At 41.2% G+C, this 21,948-nt stretch overlaps 2 protein-coding genes across 3 annotated transcripts in view; both read right to left on the bottom strand.

Annotated features, from left to right (window-relative positions):
• CHCHD6 (coiled-coil-helix-coiled-coil-helix domain containing 6) overlaps positions 1-11,069 on the bottom strand; it is a 306,582-nt gene extending 295,513 nt beyond the window's left edge. Inside the window, exon 1 of one of the 2 annotated variants that reach the window (XM_042455668.1) lies at positions 10,909-11,069. In XM_042455668.1, coding sequence (XP_042311602.1) covers positions 10,909-10,998 — 90 coding nt within the window. In that variant the 5' untranslated portion in view covers positions 10,999-11,069. The remainder of the gene's footprint in view (positions 1-10,908) is intronic. The other variant, XM_042455669.1, reaches the window with a different exon arrangement.
• A 5,190-nt stretch (positions 11,070-16,259) lies between these two features.
• The window catches only part of TPRA1 (transmembrane protein adipocyte associated 1), a 30,711-nt gene continuing 25,022 nt past the window's right edge, over positions 16,260-21,948 (bottom strand). Inside the window, exon 10 of the mRNA XM_042452143.1 lies at positions 16,260-19,611. Within this exon, the coding sequence (XP_042308077.1) occupies positions 19,377-19,611 (235 nt within the window). The 3' untranslated portion in view covers positions 16,260-19,376. The remainder of the gene's footprint in view (positions 19,612-21,948) is intronic.

A 21,948-nucleotide genomic window follows, 5' to 3' on the forward strand; every position in this document is an offset into this window, starting at 1 on the left:
TGTCGGTCACAGAAGTGTGGCTGTAGAAAGCAAGGTAATACAACTTGAGCTGAGAAAGAATGGGATTCTGCTCTAATGAAGTCTACTGTAGCTGTTATGTGCCTGCTTGTAACAGGCCAAGTAAACAGCAGCTGCCTCCTGAATCTCTTACTTGAGCATGTGTGAACAGCAAAACACATAGAAAAGGGGAAAGCAGATAAGCCTGCCACACCAGCTATCTCCAGCATGTTCTTAAAAAAAGCATAGGCCTGTTTGTTTGGCAGCAAAATGGAAATCATATGGGTGGAGAGTGATAAAAGAAAAAATAATTCTTGGATCTATTTAACACAAAGCTTTCAAGTGGTCTCCAGAAAGCTCAAAATATTTTTGATTACTTATGCAAGGCTTACCCCACCTGGTTGTTTTATTTCACATGTGCATATTACTAGTTTTGAATAAAAAGGTTGCTGGAAAAGATTGAACTGCTCTGTGAAGTCAAAGGCTTTCACGGCCTGCAAAACATCAGGAATAAACTCTACTAGAACTCGGCCTCATAGACCAAAAAAAACAAAAAACTACTGAACTGCTCTTCTTCTTTGTGGTATAGGAACCCTATTCTTTCCACATTATTTCTGCCTCTGGTACCAAAGATTATATTAAAGAAGCAATGCCCAGGAACATATCTACTTAATTAACTAGAGTACTGTTGTTGTGTGCCTTCAAGTCATTTCCAACTTAAGGCAACCCTATCATGGGGTTTTCTAGGCAAGATTTGTTCAAGGAGATCTGCCATTTACTTTCCCTGAGGCTGAGAGCATGTGACTTGCCCAAGGTCACCCAGTGCGTTTCATGGCCAATCTGGGAATCTAGCCATGGTCTCCAAAGTCCAGCACTCAAACCACTCCAAAGTCCAGCACTCAAACCACTAGAGTATGGCTCGACTAGAGTATATTTGTATACAGTAATGTGAAAAGGACAAGAAGCTCCTCAAGCCATGTAGGCAAGCCTAAAGTAACAAGAACAAGACTATCAAGCTCTTTTTCAAGCCATGGCCCATATTTTGTAAGGAGGAAAAAAGTTAATTTCAGCATTTAAACCAGAAGCCCTGCATTCTTCGAAAGTGTATTAAACTGTATCGTTTTTGCTATTAGTATACACCATGCGCACTCACCACTGGTTTATAGGAGACTTCATGACCAAGGGCATCCACATATTAAAAACAGTTAAGACATTAAGCACTAAAAAAAAGTAGTTTCAGTGCTTGAAAGCAGTAGTTTTAGTACTTAAACTATGAAAATGTACGCTCTGTTGAGAACAATATTGGCACTCTGAGGGCCAAAACATTATAAGCTCCAAACTACATGTTAAACACAGACATCTGTTGGCGTATTTATTTTCTATGGAACAGGAGATTTAGAAGGGAACAAATTGGACAGAAATATAGGGAAAGGTTTTTTTTTACCTCTTCTCACACCAAACACGGGGAGAGAGAGCTTTCATGCTGTAACTCTTCCCCCTCAACCCAACCTCTCCCCATGTCTGAAACCCTTGGTACAAGAAGCAGCTAGAAGAGACTGCAGCCAGAAAACAACTAGCAGGGGGAAAGACTACTGTATAGGAAAAAAGGAAGACCCAGAGTGACCAGATGTCATAACTGCAAAGAAGGTCAAGGCTCCATAAAATGTAGGTCATTCAAGAAAAATGTGGGATATTACAAAATAAAAGCTAAAAACACTAATATACTAGTAACTATAAATTCATGCTTCTTAGGAGCAAAACAGCCTGCACCAAAGGAGTGGCTCCGCACCACCACTTTCAGCACTGGATCGGGGCTGCGGCAACCACACACCACGGTCCTGATCCGGCACTTTGCCAGTTCTAAAAGAAACAGCAAAATGAAGCTCCTTTTAGAGCAGGTAAAAAGGCTCCCTTACCACCACAGCAGCCCTTTTTGGTGCTCTTTTTGGTATGCATCATATAAATGCTGCACCAAAGGAGCACTGTGATGCCATGCGGGCAGGTAGGTGGCGTGTTCCCAGCGTGGAAGCAGCATCAGGGCGTGCGCCATCCAAACGTCCCTATGCTGCCCCCACGCTGGTGTTTCAAGCCAGTCTGTACAGCCCCTAGGTCATTCTCAGAATGGAGGAAATTTTTGAATTCCTCCTGGACAGAAGTTTGAAATGTAGGGCATATCCTGGAAAAGAAGGATGTCTGGTGACTCTGGGAAGATCACAGTATAGGTGGTTACTCCATCAAAGAAGCCAAGGTTCTGGATCTGCAAGACCTAAGCAAGGCTGTTGGTACCAGGGTGACCTGGAGATCTCTAAATCATAGGGTCGCTATAACCCAAAATCAACTTGACAGCAAGCAACATCAAAAAATCTGGCCCACATTGACCTCTTCCAGAGATGCTGTTCCCTAAACTAAGGGTGGACCCTTTTTTTTTTTCTGTTGAAGGCCACATCACCACAGAGCAATCTCTTGGGGATTTCTGATCAACAACAGGAAGGGCTGAATTCAGTGATTTGGATGGAGAGAGTTACAAGCAGACAACTTTTTTTCTCTTTTTGCCACCTTCTCTCTTCCTTTCTCTTTTAACCATCCTATTCTCTCTCCTTTTCTCTCTTTCATCCCTTTCCTCCCTACTTGACAGGTTATGTGGAAGGGATAGATGACTTTTTCAGAGGCCTGAACTCTTCACCTACAGATGGCATTTACAGTTAGGTCAAGGGCAGCATGTAGCCTTAAGCCCACAGTTTGCTCACCCTGCCCCATACAGAGCAACAATTGGAGCTTTAATTCCTATGCTTGCATCTAGCAGACTACCCTGAAACAGGGATGGGAACTGTGCAGCTGTCCAGGTGTTGCTGGAATGCAATTCCCAGGATTCTTCACCATTGACTATAACACTGGGCCACTGAGAGTTCCTGTCTAACAATATCTGGAGGTCTACATGTGTCCCACCCTTGCTATAAAAAGACACTTGAAACTTTGCATTTTATGCCACTTTCTTTCTCTAATAATTTCAAAGTATCTTACACCTTAAAATATACATCTAATCCATGATCAATGACCTGGATGAAAGGATTGGGAGCATACTTATCAAATTTGCAGATGACACCAAATTAGGAGGAACAGCAATATCCCAGAGGACCAGCGGCAGATCAAAATTCAAAATGTCTGATAGACTAGAAAGTGCCAACGCTAAAAAATGAAAATTCCCACCACGGCAGAAATATAAAGGGTATTGCCACTTTCGGGCAGAAGAAAAATGCACAGATATAGGATGGGGGGCACCTGGCTGAATGAAACTACATGTGAAAGGGATCTGGGAGTCCAAGTGGACCACAAGCTGAACATGAGTGAACAGTGCGATGCGGCAGCTAAAAAGGCCAATGCTATTTTAGGCTGCATCAATAAAAGTATAGTGTCTAGATCAAGAGAAGTAATAGTGCCACTGTATTCTGCTTTGCTCAGGCCACACCTGGAATATTGTGTCCAGTTCTGGGCACCACAATTTAAAAAGGATGTTGAGAAAGGAGGGCGACTAGAATGGTGAAAGGTCTGGAAACAATGCCCTATGAGGAACAACTCAGGGCGCCGGTGATGTTTAGCCTGGAGAAGAGAAGGTTAAGAGGTGATATGATAGCCTTATTTAAATATTTGAAAGGATGTCATATTGAGGAGGGAGCAAGCTTGTTTTCTGCTGCTCCAGAGACTAGGACCTGGAACAATGGATGCAAGCTCCAGTAAAAGAGATTCCACCTCAACATTAGGAGGAACTTCCTGACAGTGAGGGCTGTTTGACAGTGGAACGCACTCCCTCGGAGTGTAGTGGAGTCTCCTTCCTTGGAGGTCTTTAAGCAGAGGCTAGATGGCCATCTATTGGGGATGCTTTGATTGGATTTCCTGCATGGCAGGGGGTTGGACTGGATGGCCCTTGCGGTCTCTTCCAACTCTATGATTCTATTATCAAAAACCAAATCCTTTCTAGACCATGTCCTCTACCACTGCCCTCTTATGTATTCTAAAGGCTTTTGCCAACAATAGGATATAGTACTTACCTTCTCATATATAACTTTAACTAGAGTCTTATTCCTCCTAATCAAAGACAGTGATGTACTTGCCTCTACATTACAGAAGGGAACAGGCTCACACTGGCAGAAACTATGGCCTGTTACGAACAGGCAGGAAAGTACGTGCTCAGCACATACTAGGGTTAGAAAGGGGCGTCTCTTCCAGATGCCCCTAACCCTAGTACGGACTGAGTCCGTATGAAATGGTGGCGGCCATTCCACACGGCTGCCGCCATCTTGACGTAGCGGACATGCTGCGTCCGCACGTCGTACCCCGAAAATGATGCCATGAGTGCGTGCTTAGGCATTTGCGGCATCTCTTCCGGGGTGCAGGAAGGAGCGCGATTTTCGCGCTCCTTCTTTGCAGCGTCCGGGAATCACGCAGTTTGGCTGCTGCGGTTCCCGGATGCTGCAACCGGCGGCAGCAGCAGACCGCCGCTTTTCGGCGGTCTGTAACCCGCCTTCGAGTCTGTAAATGTGGTTGCAAGGTCAACCACATAGGCTTTAGAGATAGGGTTGCCATAACCCCCCTGGGGGCGTTACAAACCCGATTTTTGACCACTTGGCACGGTCACGGCACGGTTTGGCTCTTTGGCCCGGGTTAAGCTGGTTGCCGCCACCGCCGCCGCAACAACCGCGGCTGTTCTGCAGCCGCCACCGCCATTGCTGCTGCGGCTGCTGCTGCAGCCTTTTTGCCCTGGCCCTGTGTGCTTTTGCAGGAGCTCCTGCCCTTCAGGCTGGCTGGCCAATGGCTGGACAGCCCTCCCCTGCTGCAGGAGCCTGTTAGCAGGAGGTGGGGCTGTTCCAGCTCCACTCTTCCCATTGGCCAGCCAGCCTCAAGAGGAGGAGTGTCTCCTCTTTGGTCCCTCACGCGGGCCCAGGGCAGAAAAGAGCTTTGCCGGCAAGGTATCTCTCTTCCTTCCCCTTCCCCTATTTTTTCTTCTCTTCTTCTTTTTCCTCCTCCTCCTCCTCTTTGTTTTCTTCCCCTCCTTCTCTTCTTTCTGTTCCCCTCCTCTTCTTCTTTTTCTTCCCCTTTTTTCTTTACTTCCCCTCTTCCTCCTCTCCTCCTCTTCTTTTTATATTGTTCCCTATTCTTCTTTCTCCTCCTTTTCTTCTTTCTCCTTCCCTTTCCTTTTTCTCCTCCTCCCCACTTCCTCCTCGGCTGCTGCTTGGGGGACGTTGTCTCCCAGGCTCCAGGGAGGCCTTGGAAGCGGCGTCCTCCAAGCCTTCCCTGGGGCTCAGGGGACATTGTCTCCCAGGCCCCTGGGAGGCCTTGGACAAGGTTTTAAAATGTAGGACCTTTTTTTTTTAATTTCCTGGCAAGGAAATAAAAAAAAAAGGTCCTACATTTTAAAACCACGTCCTACATTTTCCCCGGTTTCGAGGCCCTCAGGGATGGCAACCCTATTTAGAGAATATCTTTTAAAATTATTTATTTTGCACAGGTGTGCAGAGGCATGGATGTCTGCTGAGCTCTCTGACAGTGGCTGATTATAATTCAGGATCTGAAGTGTGTGTGTTGTGTGCCTTCCAGTCATTTCTGACTTATAGCAACACTAAAGTGAACCTATCCTGGGGTTTTCTTGGCAAGATTTATTCATTGCATTCCCCTGAGGCTGAGAGCATGTGACTTGCCTAAAATTACCCATGAGTACCAATCCACAATTCATACTTCTTTATTTATTTTCTATGCTGGCTTTCACCCAGAAAGGAACCCAAAGTGGCTCACAGATAAAATCATTTTTAATAATTGTAAAAACAATTAAAACCATCAGCTAAAAACTATATAAAACATAACAAAAGTTGGTTTTAACTTTTGTATGTTTTATACCTTTTTATACTGTTTTAACTAGATGATTTTAACTGTTTTTACAATTATAAAAAATTAAAAAGTTTGCTTTTAACTTTTGTATATTTTTATGTAAGTTTATACTGTATTTAGATTATTTTAATTGTTTTAAATTTTATTGTAATTTTAAAAAAATGTTTTTATCTGTGAGCCACCTTGGGTCTCTTCTGGAAGAAAAGCAGCATACAAATGAAATAAATAAAATAATAAATACAGACATTTTAAAAATATCTAAACCACACATAACAACAGTCGAAGGAAGACTATTTCCCTTAAGTTCTGCCTGTAGACCTCCACTAAGTATCTAATTGGCCATTGCAGGAATAGTGATGCTGGGCTACACAATCCTTTGTGCATCTTTGGCACATAAGGCAGTTTGGGCAGAATATGCGATTTAGGAACAATCATGCTGTACAAGTCACTTCTTCATTGTAGACAGTATTCAGATCTTTGATAGCACTGTTAATCTTGAACACAGAAAAGTCACACTGAGTTGTGAGGAATCCCCCAGATCTACCATGTATTTCTGAGAAGAAACCATCGTATCTTTGTATAGGAGTCCTTTTGAATCTAAATCCTCTTGCAAATCAAAATCCTATCTAAAATTTTATTAATGCTAGTATCTAACAAAAAACTCTTTTTTAGTAAGTTCTGTCACTGTTTTCACTCCTCTTTTCTCTCTTCTTTTCATTTCTCTTTTCTCTTTGTCTTATATTATTTAAGATACCACATTGATTAGCTCTCATGGCAGAAATGCTTGCAGCATGAGAATAGCTAAATGAATCTACATTTTCACCTCCAAGTCGTGTACTGTATCCTGGGAGTTGACTAACCTTTTAAAAATTCCCTTAGTGCTGAGGGGAAACAAGATACTAATCAATTAACTCCAATATAAATAATATTGCTGAAGTCTGAATCAGTGTTTTTCATGTACTCGCACATTTAAACTGGTAACCCTTGCAATGATCAGCAGAGGTGCATATCTCTACTTGGTGCATATCTCTCTGTTTATGCTGTTGGCAGAGTAGTTGGCACTTTTTAAAATGGAAACTATAGAAAAGGTAATATAGTTGTTTTGGGCATTCAAGTTGTTTCCAGTTTGCGATAACCCAAAGTTGAACATACCACAGGATTTTCTTGGTAAGATTTGTTCAGAAGGGGCCTTGCTTTTGCCCTGCTCTGAGGCTGAGAGTGTGTGACTTGCCCAAGTTCACACAGACACAAATGGGTTTCCATGGCCAGGCAGAAATTTGAACCCTGAAGCTCAACCCACTACAACACACTGGCTGGTTTTCATCAATTCCATGCATTAGAAACACAAGGTCTTCCCATGTATATCTTTGCATTCTTGCTCCAGTGTGCACTGGATATGAATTTGTTTTTCTTAATTTATAACCATATAGCTGCTTTTCTGAAATTACACTGCCTTTCCCCAGCCCCAGATACACAGTATTTATTGTTCTGGTTCTTGTTGCTGTGTGCCTTCAAGTCATTTTTGACTTATGGAAGCCTTAAGATGAGCCTATTGTAGTTTTCTTGGCAAGATTTAATAATAATAATAATAATAATAATAATAATATGTTTTATTTATATACCGCTATTCCAAAGATCATAGCGGTGAACAGCAAGTAAGCTAACTAACAAGTAAGCTAATTTGCCCCCAACAGTCTGGGTACTCATTTTAGCGACCTCAGAAGGATGCAAGCCTGAGTCAAGCTTGGGCCCTTTTGCTGGTCTTGTTTGTTCAGAGGGACTTTGTCATTGCCATCCCCTTCCACCCTGAGGCTGAGAGACTGTGACTTCCCCAAGGTCATCCAGTGGGTTTCAGGCCTGAGCTGAGAACTGAACCTTGGTCTCCAGAATTGTAGTCCAACACTCAAACCACTGCACCATGCTGTCTCTCTAATTATATGAACCATAAGAACATAGCACATCTTTTCTTAACATGCACAGAGAAAGAGAGAGAGTCCCAAATCCTTTTCAGAACTTTTACTGACTAGAGAACCATGGAACTTCTATTACCAGGGAAACACACTTCATACCTAATTGGGGAAACGCATTTTTACTTAATTGCCATGTAATATTAACAGAGAATGTTGGGTATTTACTTCAGTTCTTCATTCACATTGCCAGCAAGGCAGCAGAATTCAAAGCCATAGCTGGGTTAGCCTGGACCAGTATGCTAAGGGCTCATGTAGTACCTTTGAGACTAACTGTGTAATGTTCCATCCTTGGCTTGACATCCCTAGATGATGTAGAGCAACAGCCAAAGGTCAGGATCAGGCTGCCTAGATGCTGATCCGGTGGATCCAGCTCAACACTGGCCTAACCAGCTCTTATCTTGGTCTAAAAAAAGGTGAGCTGTTTTGCAGGGGTGTTTCCTAGAAACTTTGCTACAATAGCCAGGAAACCAGAGGCATCCCACTGCCATTCTCTGTGAAGGTCCCTGCTGCAGCCTGTGATGGTGGCAGGAGACACCTGGCCTTGTGGGTGAAGGCAGGCTCCCAGTCTCTGTACTTATGGGCCGTAGCAGAGGCCTTCATAGAGAACAGTGGTGGCAGGCAAGGTAGCAGCAGTGATGGTGGCTCCATGATGTGGCAGCCGGCAGGCATCTGAAAACCCATCCACTGCTGTGCCAGCCCAGGTGAGTGCCAGGGGCAGTCATGGTACAGATTTGTGGGCAGAATACCACAGGTCTGGCCCACAGTATTTTGTCCATGCACGTTGCCCCTCAGAGAAAGAAGTTGATAGCATAAGCTTTCATAGACCTAAGTCAAAGTGTTAGGCTACCAACTTCTTTCTCTCATGTCCAAAACACTGCACAAATAATCCAGTTTGAGACCACTTTAACTGCCCTGGTTCAATGCTAGGGGGTTCTGTGAACTGTAGTGTTTGTGAGACATTTAGCCTTCTCTGTCAGAGAGCTCTGGCACCACAACAAACTACAATTCCCAGAATGCCCTAGTACTGAGCCAGGGCAGTAAAATCAGTCTCAAACTGGATTATTTTTGCAGTGTGTTTTGGACCTTAGTCTCTGACATGCTACAAGATCCCTTTCCATAGTCAATAAGACCCTTCTTAGATGATTTTCCACACAGATAGTCAGGATATTAAAAAGAAAGTTTCCCTTTCAAACGTTGCATCCTCAATCAGTGTTGCAAAGGTAAGCAGAATCAGAAAGTTGTCTGAGCACTTTAAAGGAACAGAAAATGTACTATTATTAAGACTATTATGCTACTCACATTTAGCGGCAAGTCTTTCATTAGCTTCAATGCACTTTTATATTAAAGAAAAAACAAGGAGTCTTGGGGCACTTTAAAAATAACAGATGTATTGCCCTACTACAGTTGTCATATTAAGGAGACCCTGGTTATTATTTTTAAGTAGATCATAGAGAGAAGGGGAGAGAGGCTTATCAGAATGGGTTTGAGGACCGTTAGGGCAGAGGAATTCTTCTTAAAAGAAACAGGTCTTTTAACACTAGGGACAGCCTCAGATTGGAAACGCTACTTTCTAGTCTCCAAGAAAGGGGAAACCAGGGACTGCAGTAACCAGAAGACCATTGCATTAATTTGCCATGCAAACAAAGTCACGATTAAAATTCTGCAACAAAGACTTTTACCAATTATGGAGCGAAAAATCCCAGATGTCCAAGCTGAGCTCAGGAAAGGAAAAGGCACTAGGGACCATATGGCAAGCATATATCAGATAACAGAGCACGCCAAAGAATTTCAGAAGAAAATCAACTTGCATTTTAAAGATACCCAAAAGGAACTGGATCCCATCTGCTCTGGGAAGCTAAGCAGGCTCTGCCCTGCTTAGTACTTGGATGGGAGACAGCCAAAGACTACTAGATGCTGTGGGCTGGTAAAACCACCTCTGAGGATTCCTTGCCTAAGAAACCCCTATGAAAATGGGAAACTGAGTTGACAAGCAGCTTGGAAGACTCATACCAATAGTAGGGAAAAAAGGAAGAATGCATCCTAGATAGACAGACTCAGGCAGCAGCCACAATGCAAAACGAACGGAGTTTGACACCGCTTTAACTACCATGGCGCCATCCTATGGACCCTAGGATTTGTAGTTTGTTTCATTTTATTTCTATGCCACCTTTCTCCCAGCAAGGGACCCAAGGCGGCTGATGGAGCTCTCTGGCACCAGGAGAAGGCTAAACATCTCACAAAACTACATATCCCACAGCGCTGAGCCATGGCAGTTAAAGGAGTGTCAAACTGCATGCAGATGTAAACTCAATCAAGGGAAGGTCTCTCGTTCATGAGGTTGCCGCAAGTGGAAGCAGACTTGAGGACATTCAGTAACAACTGCTATATATTAACCAAAGTAACTATTACAGCTCATCATAGCCCTAAATCACAAAGGCTGCATCCATATATATATATATATATATATACACACATATATATTGTCTTAATGTATTTTAAGCATTTTTAATAGTCTTGGGAGAAGAGCGGAGATATAAATAAATATAAATAAATAAAACAAAATTTCAGTTGTGTTACGTATTTGTTTATGCATTTTTGTAAATCGCCTTGACCTTTAAATGTATTATTATTGTTGTTGTTGTTGTTGTAATCATGTTGGAATTATTATGTTGTATTTGAGAGGAGGGAGGGAATAGTGGGATTTATTTATATTGTATGAATTTTATTGTAGTTGTATTAATTTTATTTATTATTATTAATTATTATTAATTAATAATGATAATTAAGAAGCATTAACTTACATGGATGTGACTGTTTCCAGCTGTTTATTTCCATCCTCCCCCCCTTTAGTGCCCTCCATTATGCACTGAGGACATTATCTGGCCCCACTGCCTTGACAGGGAAGGCTCAAATGCTTCCCATAACGACGCTTCCCATAATTCCATAGCAAGGAGCCATGGCAGTTAAAGCGGTGTGAAAGTGGGTTATTTCTGCAGTGCGGACACAGCCCAAGAGATGCCACTCCATCCCTCCTTCTCCTGCCCCTCAGAAGCCGACTCACCCTGATGCCCTGCAGGACCCTCACTCGCTCCTGCTCATCCAGCTCGAAGGAGACCTTCCTGTTCCCATGGCTGCTCCCGCTGCCCCCCATAACGAAACCCCAAGCCCTCTATATACCAAGCCAAGCTCTAGGATATAGACACACACACACACATATATATATATATACTCCATTCGACCGGCCAATGAGCTCGCGCCCTATTGGCCGCCGCCCTGAAAGCGTCCAATAGCACGGCGCGGTGTTGGGAGCCGGCCGCGAAGCACGCTGGGAGCTGTAGTCCTCCCTTAGCCATCCCCTTCCCCTGCTGCCTGTCAAGGAGGAGGCGTCCCTGGAATGTGGGCCTCTTTCCCAGCCTCTTTCAGAGTGGCCCAGGCTGTATCCAGCACTGCAGCAGGAATACAGCCAGAGTGGCCCCGCTTTAACTGCCACAGCTCCATGCTATGGGATCCTGGGAATTGGAGTGCTATTGTGGCTCCAGAGCTCTCTCTGACAGAGGAGGCTACATGGCCCATAAAACTACAGATCCCAGAATTCCATACCATGGAGCCATGGCAGTTAAAGCAGTGTCAAACTGGATTATTTCTGCAGTGAGGATGCAGCCCCAGCCTGTCAGAAGCACAAAGGGGGGGGGGATCACAAAATAATGATAATATTAATAAATATCTATTATTATTATTATTTAATTTTATTATTGTTGTTGCTAATTATTATTATTTTTCGGTGCCTTGTCCCCTTTGTGGAATGATAATAATAGTAATAAATCTACAATGAATAATAATGAAATGAATAAAATGAAATATGAAACTAATTTATATGAGTGTTTTTAGCTTTTACGTGGTAATGCCCCATGTTTTTATTGAATGCCCTACCTTTCAAATGCCCTACTACATTGTTTATCTGTTCATTGTTGTTGTTCCTCACCATGATCCATGAGGAGATGTGAGAAATAAACAAATAAATAATACAAAGATATAGCTGTGTTAGTCTGTAGAATCAGAGGAAGTAGAGTGAAGTTTGCAAAAGCTCAGGCTGCCAACTTCTTTCTTTCAGTTAGTCTCCAAGGTGCTCCAAGATCTCTCAATAATAATAATAATAATAATAATAATAATAATAATCCTCTGGGAATTGTAGTTTGTCTACCAGAACTGTTGTGGTAGTACCAGGCACTGCAAAATTTTATTACTATTATTATTATATTTATTTTGCAGTGCCTTCCCCCCCCCCCCTTTGTGGTTCTGACAGGCTGGGCTGCATCATCCGCACTGCAGAAAGAATATGGGAACTGTAGTTTTCTAGTTCTGGTACCACCACAAACTACAATTTCCAGAGGACGATGATGATGACAGTTATTATTATTATTATTATTATTATTATTATTATTATTATTATTTAGAGAAATCTGGTAGCACCTTTGAGACTAACTGAAAGAAAGAGGTTGGCAGCATGAGCTTTTGCAGACTTCAGTGTGCTTCCTCTCTGATTCCACAGAGTTTCCTAACCAGTAAAAGATGTGGCTAAGAGAAAGAGCTTGTGCAGAAGAGCAGAAGACACCACCGCACAAAATCATTGGCAAAGCTAGATTGTGGTTTTAAGGAGCACTGAAAAGAAGCTTCATGCAACCCTCATGCCCACCATGGCCCTAAAGGCTGCAGGTTCCCCTTGTCTTTTTTGCACACCAGTACTTTGACTGAAGGCCCCCTTGCTGCCACCCACTCACTGCCACCTCACTGGCCACCCACTTTGGGAATCAATGTGCTACTCTGGCATGCAAGCCCTGCAACTGGAGATTTCTAGGAGAAGGAAATCACCCTTTTATTTAGGGCCAGAAAAAGAGAGGGGAGTGCTGGAAGGAGATACAACAAAACAGCCTGCTTAGGGCTTTTGTCCACCCCTGTTCTATTAGATTCCATGAAGTTTTCAGATTGTATCTGACATTGCTCCAGAATCTTTGGGACAAATACAAATAAAATAGTTGATCCCCCCTTTCTAAAAAAAAAAAAAAGTCAAATCCAGCTGATAACAGAGATCTTATCTCCATCCATAAACTTCTGCTCAAATACTTTTTCCCATTAAAATACTGTAAAGTTGTTCTTTCGTGGTTACCAGCTTCTAAGCAATGTAGTATTTTATGCAATAAACCAAGTCTCTTTAATTTTACAACTAAAAGGGGGAATTCAGATGGGCCCATCAAGTTTATTGATGGGATAAAAATGCCTGTGCTGAAAAGAGCCTGAAGGAGGAAACCTGAATATCCAGACAAAATAATTGTAATGTTTTTGTCGTCAGTACAGAGTGTGGGAAGGGATATTACCATGAAGCTTAAACAATGCTAATAGATGGAATGCCTCCTGTCAGGTATCCTTTCTCCTGGCAGCAATAGAGAAAGAACCATGTATAATCGCACCTATCAACAGTAAAAAGTGAACTTTCGGAACGCAAGGTGCTTGCAAGCCCCAAATATTTTGCTGTTATGTTGTAATGAAGGCTCATCACCTCCCATGAAAAATAATGGAACAGTTGCTATCTGCTTAAAAACTTGAAAGAGCTAATTGTAGGCTAAGGAAAGGTTTTAAATCAAAATCTATAAAGGGGCTTTGGTTTGCATTGCCATAGCAACCACAATAAGGAACCACTGTTTATTAAACATGAAAAGCGCAATAAAATAAAATTATATGAATTCCGAATATTAAAAAATGCTATCTACTCCTCTCAAGTTAGATTGAATTAAATCACCAAGAGAAAAACTATGTTTAAATTACAGAGTTAAATCATGTCTCTCTTTTTAACCAAGATCATACATTTCTAAACCAAAACAAGCTTGTAAAGCTGATCGCTAGAAAAACAAACATGTAGATTTACAAGTAGCTGCGGATTTGACTCAGAAGTACCAGAGTCAAATTTTGAATAGATTTATTTATTTTAATAGAGTTTTGCTATATATGTCCATGCTATTTATGTTACCTAGGAACATATTTCACAGGCCTTTTGTAGCAGAGTGTTATATCTGCTTGGAGGCAATGGGAACATGAAGAAATTTAATTTCTGAATGCCCTGTGTAAACACAGACACAAAGCAATGTGTGTTACTTGAAAACTAAAACCAAAAATTGTGCAACAGTTCCATTAAGGGGAATTTAAGTTTTATACACCTCAAAAAATAACCCTTTATAACACTAGCTAAACCACTTTAGAGACAGTAATGGCTGAATAAAGGCTGATAAAGTTGTTGTATTCTGGGTAACCTGATGTGTGTATTGTGTAAAATTGCATAATATGCCAATTAATATTATACTAATATCCATATTATGCATATTGTTACAGTGTTGAGCCCTAACACCTTTAATATCTAGTGTAACCATTAATACATTTATTTGTGAACTATTATTATTATAAAAAAAACTATATTTAGATTATAATTAGATTCGTGGTGTAGTGGTTTGAACATTGGACTATGACTCTGGAGACCAGTTTGAATCCTGGCTCGGCCGTGGAAACCCACTGGGTGACCTTGGGAAAGTCACGCTCTCTCAGACTCAGAGGATGGTAATTGCAAACTCCCTCTGAAAAAATTTGCCAAGAAAACACCATTATAGGGCTGCTGTAAGTCAGAAACAACTTGAAGGCACACAACAAACAACAACAGATCTATATAACATGCACATATCAGAAAGACTGCCTCCTCTCACTTGAGCCTGCCCAAAATCTAAGGTTCTCAAGGGAGACCCTGAGATGTGTCCCATTGCATTATGAGGCTAGGCTAGCAGACACACTTGATGAGGTTTTCTCTGCAGCACCACTCCTGACTGTGAAGCTCTTTCCCAAAGGAGATCAGACTGGCTCTATTCTTTCCGACTTCCAGCAGGCAGTGAAGAAGACTATCCCGCTTTGGTCTTTGAATCTTAAAATTAGTGGTGCTCTGCTCTGGCTGTTGTTCAAACAGTTTACCTGAGTTTACAGCTGTTTTTAAAGAGAGGTTTGGAGTATTTTAATTGCCTCTAGTTGCTTATTTAATGTTTTTAAAGAACTTTTTATCTATTGTGCATCATCTCAGGAACCCTGGTGGGTCTGTAAATGCCACAAAGCAAGCAATGATCTAAGGTAACCAGTATAAAATACTAGACCTGCAACTTAAGTTTAAATCCTTACTTAGTCATAAAGTTCATTTGATGACTTTCAGCTACTCACTCCTGTCAGCCAAAGCAATTTTAGAGGGCTCCTGCAGGAATAAAGGGGATTAAAGCAGCTATATAAACTGCTGGTGCAAGACAGAACCACTATTTTCTACAAAATGATATAGTATTATTTTAATTTTTCGCCATAAATTTAAAAACCAGATCTATGAGAATACCACATGGAAGTCCTGCAAGTGATGCACTGCCATCTGATTCACAGGAGGGAAAGGGAGAATAAAGTGAGGGGGAAAAGGTGTGATTTCCTTTTGATAGGAAATATTTTATTTTAGTGACAAAATAATTTCTTTGTCCTGTTCAATTTTCAGCACCACAAATATGCTGAAGGACTTATGTATGCCAGTATACCTGTGCTGCCACCCAGCCACTGTTAATGACCAGAATTTGTCTGGCTTGCCAAAGGAGGGGGAAATACTTTCCACAGGCAACTGTGGCAAATGGGCCCTTGATTGGCACCAGTTCCAGATTAACGCATCATTTTAAAACAACGTAAAGTCATCACATCGACATCTCATGTTACTTGAAGCCACCTGGCCAAGAAAAGGAATATCATGCCAGATAAAAATATTGTGCTTCTGCATGAGTAAACATACATTGTCACCAAATTTCAAAACACACATTATCTAAAGCGGGCACAGTCCAAACATACAGTTATACTAGCATTAATAGTTTTCTTCCCAAAAGTTGACAGTGGGAATGCTCCTTTATTCAGTTGGATGCCATTCTAGTGGAAAGTGGTGAAAAGCAAATCTGCTCTCAAAAAAGACAAAATACATCTTGGACTTGCATATAGAGAAGTTATTATTTTAAAAAAGAATTTCCTTAGAAGCCACATATGCAACTCGGTTTCAGAAGAGCTATGGTTGTGCATGTATGCACTGAAGTAGAACAGACTGCTTTGAACAGTGCTGGACTCTCCTCCTTTGGAGATTTTGAAACAGACCGAAATACATGGCCCTTGTGGGCCCTTCCAGCTCTATGATTTTATAATACAGTTTTGCCTCGTTTCTCCCCCGGCTTCTAAAACCTAGCCAGATAGAAATAAGTGAAACATCTCCTTGCTCTCCCTCAGTATGAAAGCATTTAATTACTGGCAGGTTTCTGCCAGTAAATGAAGGGACAGGCAAACGGATTTGCTATCAGAAGAAAAAGGACATCTTTCTTTATGTCAAAGTTCATTTATTTTACAGACAAAAATATACATTGCTCTACTTATAATCTCTGTTCCACTATCACGTGGCACCCGCAACATGTTCATACCCACATTAACACAAACATTTGTCTCCTGAAGGACCTTACTGTGTGCTGAACATGGAAGCATTTTAATATATACACATTAAAAAAAATTCTTGAAAGGAGATAATTCCTTCACTTAGTGCAGATAGTCCTCAGCAGCAGAAGACAAATGTGGGTTTATAAAAATGCTAAAATGTCAGGAGAAAGGGGGGAAAGAAAATTTTGTAATGAAAGAACTGACTGCAGCTTTGTGATTGGTTGGCATGGATCAATGTTAACAATAACCCCAAATCAGACTGATTTACTCCACAAGAACATATCTTCATATTGAGGATTCCTTATTCTGCTGCAGGCAGAGAGACTAAACCAAACACACACACACACACACACACGGCAGTTGTACCCAACCTGGTACACTTTGGATATGTTGGACTACATCATCTTCACTACCATGACCTTTGGCCACGATAGTTGAGAATGATAGCTCATTATATCTGGAGACAGTTGGACAGGAGCAAACTGCAGCTATAGAGAATCCATAGTAATTAAGGTAATACTAGTTTGTTATCAAAAGTCCAAATACTGGATCATTTCCAGCATTTTGCCACCATGCAGAATTCAGTCAAAGGAATGAATCTATCACTGATGAGGATGCAAGGAGATAAATAAATAAATAAGCCTTGAACTGAACCTTATGTCTTGCATCCATTGAATACAGCCTTCTCAAACACACATCCACAAATCTAAGGTGCAACATTAGGGGCAAGGATGTTCTTACAATAGGCTAGATAACAGCACAGCTCCCTTTGCTGAATTCTATTTTAAGGGTCACTGTATGACAGGGTGGGTATAGTTGTGAGCTATAAAAATTCTACCAGCCCGCCCATGGCCAGCACAATAAGCATTAATGAGGCTTAAACTACATCGTATATAAAGATACCTCACCATAAAGGAGATCACATTGCTAACAGCAACAAGTATGAATAAATGATTGTGGTATCAAATTCACACATTTAGGAAAGGATAGTTTGTACAGTAATGCAACTAAAGGCAAAGTGCTGATCTCCACAACAATCCTGTTGATCTCCTCTGATAAGTCATCAAAAGGAGAGACACCATTAAATGTTTTTTTTAAAGTAATCAAAGCAAAAACAAGGTCAGTCTGTCTTTAGAATTCTGGTGTGCCTTAAAGGAACGGAAAAGAAAGGAGGGATATTCACTCGTAAGGAGAGGAGAAGAGAGGAGAAGCAAGGAGCTTTCTGTTCTTGTTGCTTCTCAACCCCTAAGATCTTTACATGAAAGCCTGGTGTTTACTTCTCCATCCAAGTTTACAGAATCACTTCCTTAATCACTCATATAGAACATATCTGACACCAAATCACATTACCACATTAGTGATAACAGGAGCAGCAAGGAAGGAAGAAACCCCTGTGTACTTCTCATGTGCCCCTGCTTTTTCAATAAGTATCTGCATATCTAAAAAATTTAAATTAAATTAACTGCAATTACTCAAAGAAGGATACCTGTATTTCATACAAGGCCAAGAATTTTGTCAGGGGTATATTCAGAATGTGACATAAACAAAGCACACAAAATACAGGTGCTTCAAAGGCTGGCTATTGTCATTGCCTCATGCCTCTATTATATGAAATCAGTTCTGAATTAGATATTCCCTTACCAAGTGTGCTGCTATTATTACTAAATAAAGGTCCTCTACTTTGTAGTTTCTGGCATTAAATCTGAGAAGGTCCCTGCACTTCGAAACATTTCATGTTTGGACTATGCCTCCCATAATCCCTCAGCCAGTAGCCATGTAGGTTGGGAATTTCTAGGAACTATAGTCCAAACATGTAAATTTGCTTATTACCACTCCTGTAAGATTGTAGATCTATCTATTGCCACTCTTGCCAAGAGAATAGCCAGCTATGTGATAGTGTGGGCTTCAGGAAAGCCAAGTCAGCATGACATTCCCCTCAGAGATTAATGAGCCTCATTACAAGTTCATGAAAGTAGAATGTGTTGCTGGACAGATTTATAAACAGCCTAGATCTATGGCTGAGAGCGACTGCCACTATTATCCACTGAAAAACCCACCTGCAGTGAAGACTGCCTAGTAACTGCAACCTCACTCTCAACTTAGATGCCATTCCAAGCATCCTTAATGTGCCAAAATCAGGCTTTCAAGCCATTTTCCACTGGTCTTCTATTCTATTTTAAAAGCTTAGGAATTGTCCATGTTCCCTTCTCTTTTCCCATTTTCTCTAGAGTTCTGCTAGCATCACAGCACAGAACACCATTATGTAGCTCTCACTTGGCTAACTTTTCGTTTCAGAAACTTAGTGCGTATACAGTGTATGAAACTCACAGCTGCACATCAACCAGCTTCAGTATTTAGTTGCACAGCAACACGTTTCACAGAGAACCTTCCCTGGTACTTATTCTGCTTCCTTCTCCTACCACAGTTGGCATAAAATATATACAGATGCATGTACACACCGAGTTTAGCTCCCTGCTTCTCCATGAAGAATTATCAGAACATTTTGAAATTCAATCATAAGTGTTCCTTCTATCAAAAGCATTTGAAATTTTCTCACTTCCCAGTTTCTGTCAAATTACAGTTGCCTGTGATCTAGGAAACAGTCCCATTCTCCCGCTCGTTCTTTGTCAAGTCAATATTTCTGCTGGGAACTTAGTCTTGCTGGAAACATGAATGCTGAGGAAATTTAAAAATAGTATGGAAATAACACATCTAAACTTGTGTACTGGTTGATCCAACAACATGCACTTGGAATGTGCAAGAAAATGAAGATTCAGCATTTGTATGTTTTCAAAATAAAGTCCAGTTTGCTCTTTTGTGAAGGTAAGTGTTGTCCTTCTAGGAAGACCATCATTTCTAATTTTATGTTCCATACATAATTTAAATATTTTGTTTAAAACACATACACACAGAGAGGAAAGGTAATAACCCATTAAAACAGTTTTAGAGGAGAAATCTGTTATGGAGTTGTGAGGTGCAGAAGAGATGAAGGGAGCGATTTTTGACTTATGAGTTGATGGCTTTCCAGCGGTCACTGTCAATGCTGTTAATGCTGCCCACATGATAGGGCATGGAGGCCACGTCATCCAAATAGGCTGCAGTGTCAATCTGTGTGCTGGAGTAGAAACTGGAATCCAGGCCTTCCTTCTTGGCCACACCATAGGCATGCGGGAGGTGCACATCAACATCCTCAGGCTCATCCACCTGGCATTTGTATGAGAAGAGGATCTTTGGCTCAGATCTGTAATTGTTGAAAAGGAAAGCAGAAACAGTATATTTTCTTGCACTTCTGAGCACAAAACTCAGTTCTAATTAAAGAAGATTCCATGCAGAACATGGCAGTTTCTGAAACAAGAAGTACTCTGCCACACAGTTCTCTTCAGAACCTAGACAAGTTACTTTTGAGGTCTACAATTCCCAGAATTCCACCAACCATGCTGGCTGGAAAATCCTAGGAACTGGAAATGTAATGTTCTAAAATGTAACTTTCCAAATTCTGAATCTTTTGTCTGGGTTACAAACACGAGGGGGAATCTAGAACTCAGTGTGGCCCAAGACAGAATGACTCTTCAATTTGTTATCCGTCTTTGTTAACTCTTTCTGTAACCTTTTCCACAGAAGCACACTGAATTTAGTGGATTAACTTCTGAGCAGATGTTCACACCCTGACGCTGTAAAAATCATGTTCTAACAGAGAACCACTTCAGTACATATAGACAGTACTGATTATACTAGAATGACTGAAAAGCTAAATCAAAAGGACTGTATATAATTTTACTTGAATCAAGGTAAAATTGGACTTACAGTTCTGCTTGACTGTATATAATTTTACTTGAATCAAGGTAAAATTGGACTTACAGTTCTGCTCTGGCTATATACCCAATGCTAAGTTAAAGTAAGCTCGCAAAGAGACTGTCCCAGAATAGACATGATTAACATGACTGACTCCTGGCAAACTAATGGATTTTTCCATCCCACTGATCTCATGAAAGATACTTAAATGTTCCACCTCTAGGTGGGATGACAACCTAAGTGTGTCACTTGGTCTATGACAGGAGTGGAGGGATCTGTGGCCATTTAGATGTACTGGATTCAGTTCCCATTGGCTCCTCCTTATATGCCCAGTGAACAGAGATGGCAGAAGCCATAGTTTAACAGTACTGTATCTGGAGGTCTACAAGATCCCTATCTATCAGTCCATGTATTATGCTACTCTTTCTCAATGACATAGACATTATTTACTTTCAAAGTCTTTACTACCACATTACCCAGAACACCAAGGCTGGTCCTGGTTAGTACTTGATCATGAAGGTAGTAAATCCTGCCTGGACAGCTGTTGCGAGTCAGAGTTGAAAATTTGGGGCTAGACAGACAAATTGTCTAAGTATAAGGCAGCCTCCTATATTGGCTCCCTGAAACTCAAAGCTGGGAACATACAAAAATTAGCAAAATTTAAAATAATATTTAAAAACCATATTAATAAAACAACCAACCATCACAACTGCTTTGTAATACTGCTTTGTAATAGGAGTTGACAATAACTAAACAAACAATCAATAAAAAAACAGCAATGTCCATGGACTATTAAAAGTGTTTAACCAAATGCCTTCTCAAAGAGAAAATAGTACATATTGCCTCAAATATTATGTATTGTTTTGTGGGATAAAAATTCACTGGGGCTCCTCTAGAAGGCAGGGCTGTGCACTCTTGGTCAGGCACAACTGGAGACATGGGAGCTACCTATGGACTGCTCTCTCCAGAGCCTCCACCTTCTGAAAGAAACAAGACACAGCTCCAGATCTTTAGAAGCTCCTGATCTGAAGAGGAATTTCTGTAGATGGAGTTTGCAAGACGAAATGACATCACCTGCATTAACTATTAAAATAAAACTACCATTCACAGAATGCTCAGTGGCCATGCTGGCTGGGGGACTCTGGGAGTGGTAGTTCAGAAAAGTAACCTTGCCAATCTTTCTGTTAAAGGTGCATAAGCCCTTTAACAAAGGAATCCTTGTTTGAGGCAACCACCATCCATTGTTTGAAGTAGCACGCCCATCTTCCTGAACCAGGAGTCCTCCACATGTGTTGGAAATGCAACTCCCAGAATCCCCTAGCCAGCACAGGGGCACTGAGATTCTGGGAGTAGCAATCGAACACCATCAAAGAGCTCCAACTTCAGGAAGGCTTCCCTACAGTATTTATAGTTTATGCTTTTCTCAGTCATAGACATGGACCAGCTCAACCCATGTGTCTCACTTGAGGCTCTGGTAATACACAGAAATGATTATTCATACCCTCCAGCTAAAAAACCAATTGAATTATTTGGCCAAAGCGAGTATTTCTCCAGTGTGGCCACATGGTGGCACTCTGAACTCAATAATAAGTTGGTCAGAAAAAACAGGTAAAAAAATGAAGATCTCCACTCCTTTAAATTGAAGGAATTTCTGACCTGAGTGCTTAGAAATTTATTCTCCAGCTGACCTTGTTAACTAAGTCCCTTCTTAAAATTCAAGAGCAAAAAATTACTTGCCTGAGTACATCAGAGATTAATCATTTTGTCACTAATCCAGAAAATAAAA

Source organism: Sceloporus undulatus, chromosome 2, assembly GCF_019175285.1.
Source record: "Sceloporus undulatus isolate JIND9_A2432 ecotype Alabama chromosome 2, SceUnd_v1.1, whole genome shotgun sequence".
Taxonomy (NCBI): Eukaryota; Metazoa; Chordata; class Lepidosauria; order Squamata; family Phrynosomatidae; genus Sceloporus; species Sceloporus undulatus.